This window comes from Rhea pennata, chromosome 27 (assembly GCF_028389875.1).
Source record: "Rhea pennata isolate bPtePen1 chromosome 27, bPtePen1.pri, whole genome shotgun sequence".
NCBI classification, from domain to species: Eukaryota; Metazoa; Chordata; class Aves; order Rheiformes; family Rheidae; genus Rhea; species Rhea pennata.
The window spans coordinates 3,625,049-3,646,371 of NC_084689.1; the positions used below are offsets into that span (position 1 = coordinate 3,625,049).

At 41.9% G+C, this 21,323-nt stretch overlaps 1 protein-coding gene across 3 annotated transcripts in view; it reads right to left on the bottom strand.

Moving 5' to 3' along the window:
- The window catches only part of CERS4 (ceramide synthase 4), a 48,970-nt gene extending 27,870 nt beyond the window's left edge, over window positions 1-21,100 (bottom strand). The window contains exons 1-2 of one of the 3 annotated variants that reach the window (XM_062595995.1): window positions 13,187-13,277; window positions 8,950-9,004 (exon numbers count right to left, since the gene is read on the bottom strand). In XM_062595995.1, the coding sequence (XP_062451979.1) occupies window positions 8,950-8,969 (20 nt within the window). In that variant the 5' untranslated portion in view covers window positions 8,970-9,004; window positions 13,187-13,277. Of the gene's footprint in view, window positions 1-8,949; window positions 9,005-13,186; window positions 13,302-20,965 lie in introns of those variants that run through there. The other 2 variants (XM_062595996.1, XM_062595997.1) reach the window with 2 other exon arrangements.
- Between the last annotated feature and the right edge of the window lie 223 nt (window positions 21,101-21,323).

Consider the following 21,323-nt stretch of genomic DNA (forward strand, 5'->3'; position numbering starts at 1 on the left):
ACATATACCTACATGCTAGAGATTTTTTTTCAGACTACTCATTAGCCGGTAGAGTTGTATTTGGGTTACACAGACGTAAACCCACGGAACATGCTGGCTACCATGCTGAACGTCAGAGCCTTTGAGAACCAAGTTTTCAGGGAGTTTCTGAAATCTCTTTAGACTGTGGGAACACAGCTTTCTGCACAAAAGCCTAGTTACAGACCAGAAAATGAGTATGCAGAAGCTATATGAAGAAGATATGTAGAAGTACAGACAGATTAGCAACCACGAGTATAGGCACAGCCTGCAATGAAGTCAGCATATGTCACTGTCAAGTGTCAGGATAATGTTCCAAAAAAAGCTCGTGCACTTCAGAGAGGTACTAGACAGCAGCTCAAAAAGTCAGACAAGCTAAGCAAGGTGTCTGAATTATAAAGAGCTTTACAAGGCAAGATACCATCCTCAGAAGACCTTCTAAGCATTCTACTAAAAATTTCAGTTCCAGTCAGGAAAAGTGATTGTTCTTCCTCTTGGAGGAGATCAAGAGTCGTAAGACTAGCCTAAGACCTATGGACCATGGGGACATGAAGAATACTAAAGCTAGGAAGTGTGGAGTGAGCCAGGGCTTAGAGGTCTTGTATTTTGAGCTGTCCATGACAACAGTTCCTGGGAAACGCCCTCCCATGTCCCTAAAACACTGACTGAAATGTTGTATGACCTTTGGCTGCTCATTCAGGTGCTCCTGCAGGACTGTATTCTCGGGGAAACTGGTTACTGCCTGTGACTTTTATCTTCAAGTGGCCTTCCTTAAATCAGAGACCAACTGGAAGAGAAGGTGATCACATTGTCTGTTCTTTTATGCTAATCATGAATTAGTCTTAGTCTCCTGTGTAACGAAGTCTGAAGAACAAGAGTTAGCACTTAAACACAGCCGGCTGGACGTGTGGTGGTAGAATGGTCACAGCCCTTGCACTACGAACAGCAAATAGCAGGTCTAGTATTTGTCTCCTCTTGTCCTAACAGTCACGGAGTTGTTAGCCTATGAATGTAGTGGCCTGGCTGTCGATATCTGAAGATCTGCACTTCCTGAAGGGATCTGGTTGGTCACTAAGAAAGTCTGGGTCTTGTAGCTGCAATTGCTGCGTGCCTGCTTCAGGACAATATATCTCATACTCCTACACTATACTGGGATGGAGCAGAAAGCCCGAGTCATATTCTGGAAATGGTATGTAGGTTTGACACCATTTTATAGTCTGATCTAGGAACAGCTTCAGTTTGCTAGCTAAAAAGGACATCAAGAATACTTTAGAGAACTTCCTTCGTTTTATATAATTCCTTAAAAAAAGGTACCAAGATGTATTACAGATGTCTCAATGTTTTTGCACCAATTACTCATACTGGAAAATTGTTCCCAAACCTTACCCTCTGGTGGGTATAAATTAACTACATGCAAGAACTTTAATGCCATTTATTGTTGTATTAACATGGGGTTTCAGCTTAAACAAGCTTTCTTACCATTTATAGATTGATACTTTTCTCTCAGCCTTCCTTTGTCTAGGCTAAACAAGCCAAATACTTCTAATCCTCTCTTATAACTAACTAGAACCAGGGAAACAGAAAACCTTTCTTTGCACATTCCTTTGTTTATGACAAGCCTGTGAACAGGATTTCAGAGAGGAGTGTCTGGTAGTTACATCCCCATTTTGTAATAAAAATTTCTGTTATTAGTCCCCAAACACACAGCTCTGCACTTTGTACTATTAAATGTCACCTCATTTCTACTACTCTGGCTACGAAGGCCTTCCAGTTCTTGATTGTACCATAGAGACGATATTGTCTACAGAAGAATTACGCAAGTTTATGTATGGACAATACCACAGGTACAAACATCCCCAAAGGGGCTCTGGGCCAGCCTGTTTAGGTCTGCCAAGTCTTATTAGCTTAAATGTAGCATCATGCTAACAATGCTGGTGCCAGAACTAGCACAGGTATTCTTATACTAGACTTCCCGGTACAGCCAGTTCTCCCAGGACTTTAATTAGCCACCACCACCACATTAGTGCCACAGGGGAAATTACTAGTTAATGTAGAAGGACACCACCATACAGATGCAATTATATTGCTTTTAGATCCAAGTTGCTTTATTGTTTGTTTGGGGCTATGGCTGAAATAAATAAAACTAAAAGGGCCCTCTTAAATCTTGATACGCTAGACAGCAAAATGGAGAGTTTCTGCCAGGCTTTCTGAGAGCCATCTGGGGTCTAGAAACTGTGTCCTATGCATATTTATACAGGTTCTCTGTTTTTTCAGATTGAAAGAGCTGCTGTATTCCAATCCTCCTCTTCCATGCTTCCTGAATTTGGCTTATCCCACATTTTATGCATTGGAAACTTTAATTAATTTAAGAAATCAGTCATTCAATTGTATGGGTAAATTCCCTCCTGATAGCTCTTCTAGCATGCTCCTTACCTACCTTACACTTCTCATAATCCTCATATCTTCCACCTCAACTAAAACCACTTGTTATAGCACCACAAGGGAAGATACAAGTTTAAACACGAAATTTACCACACTTCTCTTACCAGAAATAAGTCATTTTATCAAACAAAGCTTACAGACTAGTATGATATAGGCTACCTTTTGTAAACTCATATTTAATCTTTCTATATCAGTCTTCAGGTTCCCCTTCTCCCTACTCCATTTTTTTTTCTTAAAATTTTGTATAAAATGACAATACTGAGATTATAGTTGCTGGGACCATTTTTCCTTCTAGCATATATCAAGCATTGTTAGTAAAGATTTTGTAATACATATAGATTAAAATCTTGGCTCCAAAATGCTTAATTACATGTATCATTTGTTTTGGCATGCTGAGATGGAGATTAGCTAGTTCCAGTCTTCCGCTTGATGGGAATACATTAATCTTTTCAAATTTCACCTAAGCTTGGATGTGGTCATTTCCATTTCCTTACCTTTGTAAACTCTCTTGGGGTTGCACCTATTTTCTGATATCCCCCTTTCCATCGCAATACTCTCCTTTGCCTGAAATTCTGCTCTCTTCCTGTCCCTTTGTCAGTTCTTCCACCGTTAAAGCCTCCTGCCCATCAATGGGATTTAACTATAGACAGACAGTGCCCAAGGGGCTCAGCTGAAATTTAGCATTTAAGAAAAGTGCCTAAGAATGTCTTCCCATGGCAAACAAATCCAAATCTTTCCTTATAGCTCCAGTCTTTGAACCATCCGTTAACCTGCACGCTCCTGGCATGCCTTGTCCTCATTCTCTTAGTCTAAATAACTTTCTTACAAAAACCACCACTTTCTACACCTTAATTTCTTGGAACTTCTTTTGGAGTTTACTACCAGCTATTTGGGAGTTTGCTCCCAAATAGCTGCTACAATCTGCAAACAAAACTTCAGCAAACAAACTTGCTTATCTAGATCTCCAATGAATAATACTCTTTTCTTCCTCACCCAGCACAGATTACTTATAAACCTCCATACCTTGTGCTCCACTTGCCAGCTTCTTGGGATATTAGGCTCCTGTGACTGCTGAGTGTTTGGCTCTGAAGTAGACTGCCAGGTCTGACTGACAGCATGCATTTCATGCTGATGTCAGGCATCTACGTCAGAATGCAAATTGTATAGCTCTTCTAACTCCAAACATTCCTTGCTGATGTACTAATTCTCTCAATTCTTCTTCTTTACAGCTCCGGGGGAAAAAAAAATCTCTTTCAGCACCTTGACTGGCCTTCTTCCCCATTTCCTAGTCTCCAGAGTAAAAGAAAATGCTGCCACAGAGTGAAATCCAAGTCATGGGGCTACAGCCTCTTTTACATACAGACCTGGGAACAAATCCCATCTTTGATATCACAGGTGCTGACAGCACCCAAAATTTCACAGAATCATATAATGTTTTATGCAGGAAGGGGCCTCTGGAGTCTTTGGTCCAAGCCTCTCCTCAAAACAGGTCCAGTTAGAGCAGGTTGCTCCATGCCATGTCTAATCAAGCTCTGAATATTTTCAAGCACAGAGATTCCACAGCCTCTCTGGGTCCCTTATCCAATGTTCAACTACCATCAGGGTATTTTTTTCCTTATGTATAGTAAGAATTTTGCATGTTCCAGCTTGTGTCAATTGCATCTCAGCCTATCTCCGTGCATCTCTGAGAAGAGTTTGACTCTGTTTTCTTCGTACTCTCCCATTAGGTAGCTGCAGACAGCAATCAGACCCCTTCCCTTTGCCTTCTCTTCTTCAGGCTGAACAAACCAAGTTCCTTCAGCCTCTTGTGCTCCAGTCTCCAACCATCTTGATGGCCTCTGCCAGAGTCGTTCTAGTAGGTCAGTGACTTTCTTGAACTGTAAAGCTGCCATGTTACCTTCTTGACTCATGATCAGCTTGCTGACCATCAGAACACTCAGGTCTTTTTCTGCAAAGCTGCTTTTTATCCAGTTTACGCCCAGCCTGTCCTTTTGCATGGGGTTATTCCATCCTAGGGGACAGAATTTATCATTTGCCTTTGCTGAACTTCATGAGGTTCCTGTCAGTCCCTTTCTCTAGCTCAATGAAGTTCCTCTGAAAAGCAAGCCCTGTCCTATCAACTGCTCCCTCCAGACTGGTATCATCCAAGAATTTACTGAGAATGTACTCATCCTATCAACCAGATCATTAAGACATAAAACAATCTTGGCCCCGCTATCAATCCCTTATGCATGCTATTAGTAACTAGCCACCAGTAACAACTTGTACCATTGACCACAATCCTTTGAGCTAAGAAGTCCAGCCAATTTTCCACTCATTTTACTGTCTATTTATTCAGTCTGTATCTTAGCAATGACTAATTACTATGGGAGACCTCGTCAAAAGCCTTCCCAAAGAAGACTTACAACATTCACTGCTGTACTTGTCCATGCAAGTGGAAGTGGATCATCTTGAATATAACACAAAATAAAAAGGCACTTATCTATCATTCCAGACAAACCGAATTTGTCTTCATGAAGCTGAGAGACATCCTATATTACAACCCAGCACACCTAAAAGATGAGAGCATGACTTTTTGCACAGTTTCCATTCTCCTCCCTTGTGCAGGAAACACACAGGCTTTAATTACTTTGCACCAGCTGCCTTTGATCTTAGTATCAACAGTTCCATCAGTCTGTGGGTTTTTGTTCCCACAGACCCACCAGGCTCCAAAGCTTAGAGAAAACTGAAATTTAATTACTCTAAAATTATATTTTTTAATGATACTCATACCTCTAAAACTATTAAGTGCTTTTATTATTTTTCCTTCATTTCAAAAAGACAAAATGTAAAACCTTATCTGAGAATATGTATATTCCCAATACCACAGAAGTAAAATAAATTAAAAACATTGTCTGAACAAGAAACACAAACTGATACAAAGGTTTCCCCTTCTCCAAAATTAAAAGTGTAACGTTTCTCTTTTTATAATTATTACTGCTTAATTAGTAATGCAATCTATCATACGAGGATGCTATAAAAAATCTGATTTGAATATGAACTGTTAATTCTTAATTAGCATAGAACACTTAAAAGCACTCTAACATGGATAGTGCATAAATCAAAAAGTAAAACTCTAAGTTCTTCCAACAGCAACTGTCCTTCTTTGTTCTTTTTTGGGATAGTATCTAATGTCAGGGAAGCCTGTCCATAACTGTGCTTTAGGCATTATATAAACAAATCACCATTGGCCAGTGTATTATTTGTTATGATACCTATTGCTGAAACCAGACTGTGCTATTTATCTAGCAGTTTTGGTATCACATGACAGTTTCTCAGTTTGACTTAGAATGGGACCATTTTAATGAGCAGTCTGGTAGAATGGAGACAGAGTATTTGCTTCTAACTACTTAGCATGAGTGGTCTTCTCTGCCTCTGTTATTAACACCGAGTCCCTCCTTAAGCTGTAGATTCTGCCTCCTGCTCTGCTAATCAGGAGTCCTTGTGTTACACCGCAGATGTAAGCCATCGGACTGTGACAGATGATTCAACCACATTTATTCCACGCTGGGCCAATCTCTCCTCATTAAACACATTAATTTATCTTCACTGTAGCCACCTGTCCTGCCCTGCCTGAGCTGAGACAATCACACCTGTATCAGTTACAGGGAGTGAATAAGGCAACCTGGAGCACGAGCCAGAATGTCACTCATAGGCATTTGGATCTCACTGCACAAAGTTAACATCTTTGGCTCTCGCAGTACAGCCCTGATACATGCTGGCTGAGCTCAGCGTTTATTTTTAAAACACAGATAGTAGATTTCAATCGCAAGCTGTTTTAATTACTAAGGCAAAATAACATTACCAAAAAAAATCACATCAAATTCAGGAATTCTGGCTTTATGTTTTTACTTTAGCATCATCTCTAAACACAAAAACTCCTCTGATCTTTTATTTGAAAACATTAAACAAAACCTCTGACATAACATCCTCCAATTCCCCCAGAAGAAAGATATCTTCCACATGTACATGAAGAAAGACAACTTCCCAACTGTTTTGGGGAAACAGTTCCCAAAAAATTCTGAGAGTACCCCAGTGGGTAATAATTCTGCTTATTACAGAAAAAATAACCAGAGTAGACCTCACAGTTTCCCTCTTTCAAGATTTTTTTTTTTGACTTATATATTTTGATTCAGAGCATCGGCACTTGTTACGTTGGAAGGCATATGCCATCCCTGTGTCTTTGGCCATCTGCGCGACAACCTCACAAAGCAAAGTATGGAAAGAACATCTTGATTTTCTAAACTGACTTTTAAAACAAAGAAACTAGTTATCAAAAACAATTTCCATAAAAGTTGAATCAATCTTGAATTTAACCGAATTACTACATTTAGACTTCTTAGAATATATTTTCTATTCATTCAGATGATAGCTACTCTTGAATTAAGTAAAGCAAGAGTATATTGGAAAAAGGAGTGGAGAATATGCACTGGATTCTCAACATGGCTATGCTGTTAATTGAATATGTAATTACGGACAAATCATGCCGAGGTCTATTCCTCAGGATACAGGAACACACCACATCAATTACCGCCAAAATAAAAAATAAAACAGCCATCAGTGCATTTTCAAAACTGGTAAAACAATGACATTTAATTTCTCTTTACTTAGGAAGAACTTGTGATGAAATGCCAGTGGAATTAAAACCTTTGATACAGACATACTAAAGGTTACTACAGGCATCTTTTTCAGGCCCACAGTAAAATGAAAGCCGTTGTTGCACAGAGAAGGGAAGTCAAACACATGGAAGATGGAGTTGCAATATACTGCAGCAACCTGGGGAAAAGAGCCTACTGCCAAAGCGCCTGTGTGAAAGAGCAAGACCACCATTGAGTCACATCACGGGTATATATATTTGAGAAGAGGATCAGGGATAATAGCTCTGTCTTCTTCCTCTGACAGCAAGGGTGTAACTGGTGGAGAGCACGGCATTGCACAGCTTAGTCCTTTATGGTAGCTTTGCAACAGATACTAGTTTTGGTTGAGCAATAGCTCCTGGAACCGAGCTCCCCAAATGATAAAACAACAAGCCCCTTTAAAGATCCTGAAACAGTGGTACAGCTACAGAACCATTACTGTGCATGTCAGGGCTCTACGTCCCGCTGGGCAAGGATGCAGGGCCCCAGCTCTTGGTAGAGTTTCCTAGGTGCCTCTGTATCAGATATACTCTAGATCTAGAGCCTGTATGAGCTGGAGCCTAACACAATCTGTAGTGTACAGCGTTACAATGAAAATATTGTCATAAATTCTAAACCTCTGACGTATTCCACTGCAGATGTTTCTGCAATGTTCAGTTACTCTATTAATATTAACTAAAATCAGGATAACTCAGTTTACTAGTAGGAAGTAACTGCAAGATTTTTGCTTTTTAAAAAGTAGTCTATTTTTAAGTAAGGTTTGGTTTCAGATTAAGTCTCCTAGCTTTCCCTTCCTATTCAGGAGAACGTATAGGTTTTCTCCTACAGGGAAGAAATTTGGAATGGACATTAAAGATACAAGCAGGAGACAACACACAGAGTACAACAACCATTCCCACAGTGGGAATCCCATTACACTTTTCTTAACCACAGGCTTTATCCTCACTGATAAAACAGAGTCAACCCCATACTGTTTACACTAGGATTTTAGCGTGTACTAGTTATGTCATACCAATGCTAGAATGCTTCCAAAGAAGCCAAATTAAAAAAGGAAAAAAGTGATCGTCCAGATAGTCGCTGTGAGTTACAGACTCAATTTTCTGCATTTCAGAAAACAAGCACACATAAGTTAGAGACCACAGAACAGAAAAACAAAATGAACTATTAGTTTTGGCTTATGGATGTTAGCCCTTTGAGCTTTTATAATCTTCATTCTTCTAAGTTTGCTTTCACCCAAACAAAGCCAAAGACTGAAGCAGAGATGAACACAGCAGGAGAGGAAACAGGCACATTTCCTTTAAGATTATATCATGGGTGGAGAGACCTCCCCGCTATCCTTAAAACAAAACTGGTGTTCTTTCCAGAGCAAAAATATCCCCCCCTCCAGTCACAGGTTCATGATAGTTAAAGCCAGTGTAAACCAACACTGCAATCAAATAGGCCCAGGCCTCCATTTGTTCCTAACCTGCTCATTCCCACATCAGTGTCACTATCTTCCTCTATTCCACACAAGCATATGTGACGCCTCACAGTGAACAAGGCCGAGAAAAAAGCTCTGGGTTAAAACTAAACCATTTGTGTACGCTGAGCTGATTTTCCCTCACAACAGTTCCCTAATGCAAATTACTACCCGGCTTCAAAAACGTTTGAGCTGGCTCAAGGAAAAGGACGATACAAAACCAGAACCAGTGGCTTGGGGCAGGGCAAAGGTGCGACTTTTTCTCTGCAGGAATGCCAGCTCAGATTGATCAAACTGCAGCATTGCAAAAAGCATCTCTGCTGTGTTCCAAATGCTGCAACTGCAACATCATACCTGAAAATATCCAGATTCATGTCATGTAGTCTCTATCGACCCCTGCTAAAGGAATCTGGAAAAAAAAACCACAATTTAAACTTAAATATTTTATATACAAAGCACAAAACAAATTTTGATTTTATCCATTCAACTAACTCGCAGGGATCCTCAGCATAACATCACAAACATCATAAACATCATAAAACCCTCTATACCTGTATTTCTCTTAGGAGTGAGTAACAACCATGTAAAACTTTCTCTTACTCATCTTTGAGCAGAAAAAAAATATGTACGATTACATTCTCTCTCTGTTTTACTCTCCCACAGAAAAACAAAACAAAAAAACAAAAAACAAACAAAAAAACCCCCCAGATCTCAATTAAGATCTTAAGATTCCTTGAGAGATTTTTGGTTTTAAATCACTTCCGAAATCTTGACAAATCACTATAATATAGAAACATAGTAATTCAGCTGCTAAAGAACAGGTGTTAAATCACTCAATCTGCTGTAAGCATTGGTCACAAAAGAAACTCTTTTGTATTAGCTCTGTGTGCAGCACTCTCCAGAGTAAGACCACTGGTTATAACTACCTTGAAAGAAAATGAAGCAAAACTATGGGCTTACCACTTACAGCTGGCTAAACAATCAGTTATTACTATCCTTACTCACAATTAGGAACAACTATTTTGCAGCTTGATTTTTTTTGTATAAAGCCTGTACATGCTGCTTCCTAGAAGCAAAGAATGTAAAAATGAAAGCTCTACAAAATCTTTCAGTTCCTTTCCTAGCCTGTGGAGTAGTGCTCTCTGTTGTACATATTTTAGAACAGAAGAGGAATTTGTCTAAAGCGATGAGCCAAAAAGCAAATTTGTCCCCAAAATCTCTGCAGGGGAGAGTTCAGAATATTGTAAGAGCCGATGTTGCAATACACAATTAAAATTCGGAAAACAGTATTAGTTTCTCATTTGAAACCAGAAGTTTGACAATACATTGCTGATACTTCATTTTTACAAGGGCTTTTCAACACTAAGCTTTTACAAGAAGGTGTATTCCTGATTGCTTAAAAGCTTTCTGCACTCAGCTTTCCCAGACTTCAGTAAGTTCTCAGAAACAAAATGAAACAGCATGAACAGCTGACAAAGCAGAATCACGTTGGTACACTCTAACTTGACCATATCCAGGTTCAGGAAGAACTAGAAAAGTGAGAAAATGTTAAAAAGAAACTTTCTCTAGACCTATTTCTGCTAGAAAAGTCAACATTAGAAACTTAAAATTTTAAATCTTTGCTGTTGTCTGCGTAAGTCAGCCATGCAGCCTTAAGGCTTCAGATTTCAGAAGGGTCAGTGTCCTCAAGTGGATGTGGGAGCTAAGAGTAGACAGCTTAATCACCTCCAGGTACTTCCCTTCATCTCTAGTTCTTGCTAGATTAGGACCTCCAGAGCAACAGTCTAAGAACAAGGGGAAAGGGCACGAATCCAGAGGAGACATTTTTATTTTGATTAGAGCTGAAATATAGCATTAGCTCCCCAAGCACAGACTGTGGAGTTTGCAGCAGCAATCAAAACTTTGCCACTTTCGAACAGAGAGGTTGAGTTCATCTGAATTAGTTGTGTGACAGACTGTGGAAATAAACCCAGTTTCTGCAGATTTTTTTTAATAGGTGGAATAAAATGGAATGACAAAGCAGTATCTGTTTTTCATAGCCTGTATTTGCTCTTCTTCTTGCCTGGAAGCAGCTATCAAACTGAGAAACCTCTTCTCTCAGCTTTATCTCCTTACTATCATTCTAACACATGAGAAGGGAATTACATTAGGAAAATTTGTATTTTATATGAATTTCATCAACCTGTAATAGCTAATAAAAGGAATTCCTCACTCAATAGCACTGATTCTAGGCATAGGTAGCAAAAAAGAAAAGAAAAGAAAAGAAAAGAAAAGAAAAGAAAAGAAAAGAAAAGAAAAGAAAAGAAAAGAAAAGAAAAGAGAAATGAAAAAAGAAATTCTGGCTTAATGTCAGATGTACTGTTCTATTTTGCCAGCTTCTTTGTTGCACTGAAGCACAAGCACCTCACAGTGTCTGCTATCTTCCAGCATACAGCCTTGGGTCAACAATATAAAAGCTTTTTCCTTTTTTTAAAAACAGAAATGGGGAAAAGCTCCTCTATGTTTGTACGTGTCTGGAAGTCTCCTGAATATCTTCCTAAACTTGAGCTTGTTGACAGATAAATCACTAGCACATTTTCGCATCTTACAGCAGTCCCTGGAGAGACTAGCTCCTTGAGAAGTCAGAATTCACCATGTTTGTACTCTTAAATATCTTACATCTGACTTTTGCAAAACTTATTTAATAAAACTTCCCATTCAACTTGCAAAACAACGAAGTTTTATCTTTGTGTCACAGGTGGAGATAAATAAGGGAATATTTTTGAATCTTGCTAGCAAAAAAAAATTAGATGCCTAAATTTATATTAGGCATCATCTTTTATCCTGGAAACATTCACCTCATGCTCTGATATCTAACATTAATCTTATTCAACTGTCAATCAAGGACAAAACAAGAGTGCCTCTAGCCCATACCATACAAGTCCCTAACAGTTCTGCTTCCTATAAAGCCCAGTGTGCCTCATTCCAGAAGTGAAATTCCTGATCCAGCATTTTTTTTGCTGTCTTGCAACTTTGAACTAAGCAGAACTTTTTGGCCTTACGACACTTGAGTTTCAACCATCACACCTTTATTTATTTTTTTTTTAAGCTCAAAATTGCAAACATATTCTTTAAGCCTCATGGCTAGCTTTCAGCCTCCTTGCCAGCTTTGCCATCCTTTTCTCTAGAAACACTTTTCATTGCCAGCAAGAAAATCTTTCCTGAATTATATCATTCTTACACGCAAAGAGTTAAGAATGAAATACCAAAGGACCTAAACTAACAGCTACCAACAGGAAGGCAGAATGGTTTCTCAAAACATATCACTGTGATTGTCTATTCTGACCTTCTTCACCACAAAAACAGTTCAATATAGCCCTTTATTTCTGTATTGATTTCATAATATCTGGCTGTGCTCTACTAGAAGCATGGAAACTCCTCCTTTTATGAGAGAACTGCTTCCTCCAGATTAGCGCAGTCAACAAAAGAGGCCATGTAGCACCTACTCCATCCAGCAAAGTGTACCTAAGTGCATGGAGACAGGTCCTCTGAACTCTTCCCAGAAATCTTATCTCTGCTGGGATTGGCATGAGGAGTTGGTCAACAAAATCTCTTTTTTTGCTGCGCCTTCTGCAGATGTAGCAAGAATCTGTCCTTCAGCAACACTCACATCATTAAGGCAATTTCCCTAGCCACAACGGCCATATAGTCACTCTTCAAAAATAAAGCGAAATTTCTGACCTAATGCAAGGACTTCAGCAGCTGCAGTCCTAGACTTGGCCCTAAAATTCCCATCCCTTCAAAAGCCTATCCTGTTGAAATACGCTTATCTTTTGAGAAATCCTCTTCAGAGCTTTGAAGAACATAGTTCAAGCATTTTGGGCAGGAAAAAACAAAGACATATCTGTTCTCCCTCCGCAACAGCGAGCAGATCACAGGAAGGACAGATATTATAATAATTCAGAACGCCTCTGGGCAACTCGGTGCTGACAGGCCCAGGTCTTCAAGAGGGTTTCTGAGGCCTCACACGAGATTTGGATTCGGAGAGATGCCAACTGTAAGAATACAACAGCACCGACCAAAACACCGGCTCTCCCCAAAGTCTACCCGTGGTCTCAGGCAGAGACGCAGTTACGCCAGCACTGGGCGGCCTTTCCTCTGGAAACCACTCCGAAACACCTACACCAAGGCACAGGCATCACCCAACCTGCGCTGGGGACAGCGAGGTCCTGCCCTGGGCGCCCCTTGGGCTGGCCAGACCCTTCCTCCAGCCTCCCGCCTGCCCTGGCCCCAGACCCTCGCCCTTGCCCCCCACCCCGCGCTGCTGCCTCTTCCCCCTCACCTCACCCGACTCTGCCCCTTCCCGAAACTCCCCCCTCCGCACCCCCAAACACCGCCCGCTCCCCCCCGGGCGACCGCCGGCTCCTCTTCGGGCCCTGCTGCTGCCCCCCCCCCCAAACTCCCCGCCCCCTCGGCTCCCCTCGTACCGCCGCCCCCTCCCCGGCGTCACCCCGAGCTGCCCCCGGCTCCCACCGCTGCTTCACCCCCCGGCTCCTGCCGCACCGCCAGCGCCGTCCCTCCCCGCCGGGCATCGCCAGCGCCCGCCCCTCACCTCCGGCCTCTCCCGGGCCCCGTCCCGGGCCTGCTCCGCGGGGCGGTGCTGACCCGCTTCACCGCGGAGACCCGCGCCCGCAGCGCGGTGAGGAGGCGGCGGCGGCGGCCTCGGGGCGGGGCCGGCGCGGGCGCTGCTCCCCCGCGCGGCGCGCAGGACCCCCGGGCGCCGCCCGAGGCCCGCCCGCCGCCCCGCTCCGCTCCGCTCCGCCCTGCCCGCCGCCGCCGCCGCCGCCTCTCCTCCGCCGGGGCTCGGCGGCCTCGCGCCGGGCAGGGCCGGGGAGAGCGGAGCCGGAGGGCCGCGGGCGCCACATCGAGGCCCGCTGAGGCGGTGTGGGGCGCTGCGGGCCGCGAGCGGGTCCGGGGAAAGGTTCCCGCTGAGGGGCCTTGGTGGACCAAGGGACCAGGGCCAGGGCCTGCTCGGGACGGGACGCAGCAGAGGGTTTGGGCGCACCAGCGCGGGAGGACGGACGGACGGACAGACAGACAGACAGACAGACATCCGCTGCGGTGGCGCCCGGCCGCCGCGCAGGGATGCGCCCAGGAGGAGCGACGGGACCGTCGCAGGAAAGCCTGTGCGTGAGACGACGTTAAAGGAAAATTTCGCTTGTTCTCCTTCTCCTGGAGCGTGTGACCGTCTCCTGGAAGAGACGGAATTGCCCCTGGGCCGGGAGGGACAGTTGTGCAATGACATGTAGCATCCCCGGACACAGGCGGGGTCCCGGCAGAACAGGGACACCCAAGACCTGATTTTCTGCCCTATGTTGCTGCAAGGGAAAGCTGCCGTTTGCTTGGTGCCATTCATAGCTGCCAAAACGAGAACGAAAGGCTAATGAATTAGACTAGCAGTTATTTTATAGGTACTTTTCACGAGTCTAAATGAAAACGTAAGGTATAATGAGGGTCTTCATCGTGATGTCCCTTGATCATGTGTTTGTTAGAGTTTGATGCAGTAGGCTGCCGTCTGCCATCCTGCCACTGCCCTCCTGGGCTAGTTTCTGTTCCTTACTTTTTTATATGCTCCCCCTGCTTTTATCTATTACATCTTTTACCTGCATTACCCTCCTAAACCACTTTTTATCAAATCTGCTAATTTCATCCCCAAACACCTGCTCTACTACTTCTATAAAAATACATTTTAAAAATATACATGTATGAATGCATGCATGCACAATTACATTCTAAAATCTAAACATCCCACAGCAAACAGGACATACAGTAGCCTATAAGCACTTGTACGGGTGATGGTGGAACCCTTTCTTGCAGGTCCACGTTTCTGCCTTTGCCAGCAATGAATGTGTTCAGTTTAACTCTGCATTTTCTTTACAGCTGAAGAAAGAAGGGAAAACAATAAAATCCCCCAGAAATCGCAGGTACATGTATATGCACCTGCAAGTATATGGAAAAAAAAAGGTATTTAGAGTACTTCATGCTTTTTGAGCTTTTTTATGGAGCAAGTTGAAACAAGGAGATGGAGCCAATACTGTGGACTGCAGCTTTGGAATCACTGCAATACAGCTGTGTGGATTTTAATGCCAGAAAAAAATCATTAAGATAATCTAGTCTGTCCTTCTGCATTACATAGACCTGAAAAAATTCCACCCAATCATTCTTGCTTTCAAGTCTTCAGAGCACAGATCATGTGTACTATTATTGTTTGCCAGTGTGCTTTAATGCATTCTTGGAGCACTTAAGACTGTTCTCTCATCTTACTAAAACACATTCTGTCAGCTCTTTATTTCCATTTTTTTCTAAAGTTGTAGCCAGCATGGTTATGATGAACATGATTATAAATACCTGCGCAAATAGAAATAATAATTTTAAATAGATAGTCATTTTTTATAGTTTCCTCTCTTAAACACTGTAGCCCATGTAATCAGTTCCAATCAAGCTCTTAGGAGATTGTTGGCTTGAAAACATTTTCTGTTTCAGCAGTCAGGATGCTGTGAATGGATCAACACTTGGGCAAATATATTGGTGAATATTTGCACGAGGTAGTAAGGCCTTGAGAAAGCCTGGAATAACAATAATGTCAGAAATCTCTGGCTGTATAATATACCCTTGGGAGCACCCCAATGCTCTTACACTGAGATAGTTTTCTTGTAGCTAGTTACTTGGCAACACTGAGAGCAATTTAAAACAGTGCCTGACCTACAGTGTCTGTATTTATAAATCCAGCTTTTCTGGGTCTGATCCAAAGCTCAGTGACATCAATTAGAAGACTCCTACTGACTTCCAAAGGTTTTGGATTGGGCAAAAATCTGCTCATTTGAATGTGTGCAGAGGGTGAAACAAAAACTTGCACGACAGTTGGAGCAAAAGGAGGGACTTTATTTAAGAAATTGTTCATTTTACTTTTCTTTGGTTAGCTGTGGTTTTCTCAAGAGAGGTGTGATATGAGTCATACCACTCAGGAAGAGTTTTCTCTGTGTAATCAGCAGAAAGCCAGCTGTACATAGGCCTGCAGCATCATGAACACACAGCAAAACCCTGGAAGTCTCCACACAGCAAAGCAATTCAGGATTCAGGGCTGCCAAAACCTTAGCAAGGAACCCCGACTTGGTGCGCATTGGCATGACCTGTGCACGCCTTGTTAGTTAGCATAAATCATGGTCAGTTTTGAACTGCAGCTGTGAGTGTTGAACACTGCTCCACATTCCCACTCTACAGAGTGGTCCCTGGAAGTCTTAAAATTAAGTTACCAGTCTTTTTTAGGTGTACCTTGAGACATGCAAAGGTCTGAGACACAAAGATGGACACACATGATCTCTGAATAACAGACTTCTTAAAGTTGTTTCTTTAAGTAATTAGGATTTGAGATACTTAAAAAGCCCCTATCATTTTAGAACATAGGCTGTTGAACTCATGATACTATACGGGCTCTTCAAATCTACTCTTACTATTTACATTACAATATATTTTTTAAGTTTTAAATTACTGTTTTAGTAAGTGATTAAGCTAAGTGATTATTGTTATGTTAATAACTGAGTGGTGCAGTTGGTTTACAGTGGTTTGCAAAGCCACTACTAGTGATTCATAAAAGACATGGCAAATTATGCAAACTGGATTCCTTCTTCTTTCCAGGAGAGTTATGAAGGATCAAGCAACAGAAAAGTATGGGTCAAGGAAAGGAGGAATGGTCAGTTGCTGAGGAAGGAGGCAGGGAGAAAGATCAAACAGAAGGTAAAAGGCTGGTGGGACTAATTCTTTTGAAGCAAAGAGAAATCATTTCTTATTAAAAAGACAAACAAAATACATCAATGCTTCCTAATATAAAATGATGAGTAGTGGTTTTGTGGTTACAGGAATACAGTGTTATTGCAAGTAGTAAGGACAGCTCCCCTTATCTTGGCAAATAGGAGGGCAACAGAATGGCAGCATTTAGGCTCCTCCTTCTAACACTAATATAGTACTACACTTTTTTTTTTTTTTTTTTTAAGGAAAATTGTGAAGCTGTGAACACTGGTATTATGCACACTGACAGCCACATTAGCCCTCACTAGACAGCTTCTTGAAGGTCAGCCCACTTAACTGTACCCTAAGGTAGTTCATGTTTCAGAAGGACGTAAAAGCATTCAGATGATTTTGTGTAACTTTGAAAGTATAACTTTGTGAACTGAGCATGGTCTTGGTGAATCTGGCAAGGATTTAAGTCTAAATCTCGGCTTTGAGTTGTCCAGTCTGAGACATATTAACCTGTTCCTTTATTTAAGGGGATAGAGTTGTATTGCAACAAAGCTAGCTAGTAGTTAACTGCTACCAAAAGGACTATACTGTTCCTTCCAACCTCACTCATTCCCTCTGGCACAGTCCTGCCACTCTCCTTACCTTGTGATGGGCCAGTTTTGGGAGCTAAACCAACAGAAAATTGCGTATTTTGTTTTGCAGGGTTAGATGGTTGCGTGTTACCTGACATGTAGAATGAAGATGTCTTACGCAGTAAACAACTCTGTTGCCAAGACAGCCCAAGCAAAGATTAAGCCCACAAGCCATACTGCTTGTCTGTTCCTCATTCTTTTAGCTGAATTTATCATCAGCCACTTTTGTGGATTTAAGCATACTTAAGTCATGTCCACACAGCTGATATTTCATTAATAAGCATGAAAGAGGCAAGTGTTGCAGTTGTGTCTGCATTCTTCATTGGCACAAAAGCATCTGGTATAAATATTTCATCACTCAACTCTGGCATATCCATAACATTTCTTTTTGAACACATCTTCCGTTTATATGTGAGTGTCAGGACATTTTCAGTCCTGTTTCTATATATTACCGTCCGTGAAGACTGCAAAGACAAAAGCATGGATGTTGACACACAAATTTTTTCTCAAAAATAAGGCAGTTCTGTCTCAATGTAATTTAGCTATTACTGCTGGTGAATACAGCTCAACTAGCAGATCAGTAAAGATGAAGGAAACTTAGTTTAGAAATAAGTAGTTGTGCTGGAAGTATGCAGATACCTCAGTTTTCATCAGAGAATAATGCTTCGATTAAATAAGGTATACTTCCACTTTAAATCTGAACTTCTCAAGTATCATGCAGCTGATGGGAAAGGCTGCTCAGCAGCTGTGACTGGGAAGATTAAGCAAGGGCTTAAGGCCATGTGTTGCTCAAGGAAAGTCTCCGAAGATAAGTCTCAGTTATTTAAAGCAAATCAGCTGTAAGAGCCAATGTGATGAGAAATCCCGCAATGAAATATTAATACAGCTAAGTAGATGGGAAGAGTGCATTCATGGGCACTCTCCTTGCAGCACTGGCAAATAAGAACATTGTCCTTGGATATTCAGGAGTTTGAGCTGTCCTGCATGAAATCTATTGTCCTGATGTGAGGCTGAGAGATGATGATGACTTTTGGTTCCACCAAAGGAAAAATTCCTACGAGGTCATGGACAATAATGCAGAAGATGCAACCCCCTGCTTATGTCTTTATCACTACTGCAGTAATACAGCAGGTGATGTTGACCTTTGTCATGATACTGCTACCTTTAAGTAGTATTGATAACCTGTTTACATCAATAAACCCCAGTCAGCATTTTGCCACAGAGCCCTGCTGTTTTGCAGCCCAGCTGTTTTGCAGTGTTGCCACTGCCTTGGAGATGTGTGCCAATTCTCTTCATAATCGCAAGGGTCCTCCGCTGGAGTCTGCATCCACACTGCCCACTCCAAGTAGCAGTGTAACTTAGCTCTGGCTGCCAGCTACATGCTGGCAGAAGTAGGAAATGAGGGATGAGTCCTTCCCTTTTCCGTCCCGACCTCCTTTCATTTCACTACAAACCCTAGCAAACATAAAGGCCACCTTTTATATTCAGATGAGCAAACACTATTGCATGGGCTACAGTGGAACAGCATTAGCTGTAAGACATTTTAAAATTTGGTCCCAAGTACTTTGCAGACATACAGTTGTCTTCATAATTGTGTACTACGTGTTTATAATACAGTCAATGATGCATGTAGCGTGGTAGGCTCTCTAGGCAGTGTAAAAAATTAGCTTTTGTTTTGCATTGGCTGAGCTAAAGAGGGAAGCAGTCTTCATCCTCAGCTGTGGCCAGAGTACAAGCATAAGGGAGTTTTAAGCCACCTTTGCTCTCCCTCTTTAGTGGACATATTATGTGGTGGACAAAGGCAGCTGAAAGAGGACTAACTCCTCAAATGTCAATAATATGGCAGGAGAAGCTTTAGACAAGAAGAACTCTTCCGTATACCCTTCCAGACATGATGTAGTCAGGGTACTTTGAGCAGATCCTGGGATCTCTACTGTGCCATTTGGTTTCTAACTCTAATTTGACACTGTGATCCAGACACCACAGGGAAATATGAGATGGAGTTGAATTACTGAGTAACCCTTGCACTTTTAATTAAATTAGTTAACTTTGTAATATTTAATCAGTACTCCAATAAGAAAAAAAAGGTAGAGAAGTGATTACTGGTTGGAATTACAAGCAAAAAATTGTAACTCTATACATCTCCTTTTTCCCTCTCGACTTCAGACACATCCTACTATATCGAGCACTGGAACAGGTTGCCCAGAGAAGTTGTGGAGTCTCCTTCTCTGGAAATATTCAAGGCCTGCCTGGATGCAACCCTGTTTAACATGCTCTAGGTGACCCTGCTGAGTGGGGAGGTTGGACTAGATGATCTTCAGAGGTCCCTTCCAACCTTACTGATTCTATGATTCTATGATATTCCTACTCAGAACTGGACACTCCTCTGTCTTCCAGTACTTTCAGTCTTGTCCCTGGACTATGCTTGCTAATGCTGTCCTGCCCCAGGCAGGACGTGTGAAAATCCCATACCTGAAGATTCACCCATGGGTAGAGAGAGCAGGCTGAAGCAGGGATGACACATCTGATAATCTCTTTCATTCATTTAAAATAAATAACTGCTTAAAAGCGTAGCAGAGATTTCAGGCTTCTGGGGGAGCCGACATTGGTTTTTCTCAGGTTTAGATCAAGCCCTTCACGAACAAATCATTTAGTATTGCTTATTGAAAATTATGCTGATCATTGCCCCTTGCTTAAGTATTCTGGTTCAGGGTTACAGCGTGCCACCTGATGCTGAAGGTCAAGAGAGTGAGCTGCCCTGCATTAACAAGTTACAGCTGCCTGCTGACTGAAAGTCACCGAGCGCAAACCAAAGGATTGTGGCCGTGCTGATCAGTACTGCACAGCTAACACTGATAATTCTCTGCTCTCAGGGAATTCTGCAATGTTTATTTTCCTTCATGCAGCACAACAGAAATAAGTAAGCATTAGTCACATTTCTGGAGGAGGCAGATACAAACTTCCGTGCACCAGTTTTGAAATCAGAAAGGGGAAAATACATACTTCTATTCTAAAAGAAAGGGTAAGTAATTCCAGAAAAAGCAGCCTTTGACATATTCCATGTTTTCTGTGCCTTAATAATAATCAGGTACTATGCTATTGTGATTCAAGAAAATTATTTTTCAAGTGAATTTCTATGTGTCTCAGATGTGGAGAACCTCTCTCAAGGAAAATGTTTTTGTGGAACTGGCAACTCTTGACTTTGTCATTTCACAAAGAAAGAATATCCAAAACCTAAGGCACAGCTAGACTGCTTGATCTTTGGTTGTGGAGATGTACTTTATCTTAGTCAAGTCTTTCCCCTATTGGAAACACATGTCTGTGAACGGCATGGTGAAGACTCACTGGTTTTGGAGAAATTCATCCATAAACACAGCACAAAAGAACTACTGATGGAGCAATTCTTGAAAGTATATTTGATATTCAGGCATTCTTCAGCTAACTCAGACGAACATTCACTGTGACCTGAGGAATTTTGTACCTCTTATTAATATTTCTAAAGCTCCTACCATTATGTGACTGAAATTCCTATTATTAAAGGTCAAGACCAAACTCTGCTCCTTCATGGTGGTTCTGGTTCAAGGGGAATTCATCTGTCATCAGTGCATTGCTCCTCATTTAAACTTGAGATGAAAAGATGAGGATCAGGCACTGAATTTTGTTCATTGTTCTTCCAGAAAGTCAAGAATGATGTAGCTGTTCAGACAAGAACTGAAGACATTTCAGATCAGATAGGGGAAGTTCAGCTTTCACTAGCTGGTAGAGGAGGCAAGAAGTCACTGAGTGAGTGCTCCCCTCGGCTAATGTAGAAGTCCTGCTCTATTCTAATGATGCCATTGCTTCTGTTCAGCACATGACAAAGCATGTCTTTCCTTTTCTCCCCCCTGCTTGGCAGTCAGAAGGGCCTCAGAAACACCATGCAGAGAAAGCAGCTGTCTGAGAGCTTATTACATTCCACTTACCTATTTTTGCTGCAGGCGTCTGCTTCACTGCTTCATTAGCACATTTTCCTTACTCTTTATAAGTCCAACTTTCTTGTCCTTGGACCTTACAACCTCAGGCGTTAGGAGAAACAGCTTATTGCCTACTGCCAATGTTCCAGCTCTGTATTCCTAATTAAAAAAAAAAAAAAAAAGAGAGAGAGAGATGCGGACACTGTAAGCACTCTCAGATGCCATGCAACCTCCTCCTCTCTCCAGTCCCAGGCTTGTGGGGAGGAGTGTAGGAGCAGCTTTGTTTCTATTTTAAGCACAGACCAAAGTAGCCAAGAGCCATTTTATCTGCCCTGTGTAGCCTGACAGGATTTGTATTACAAAACAC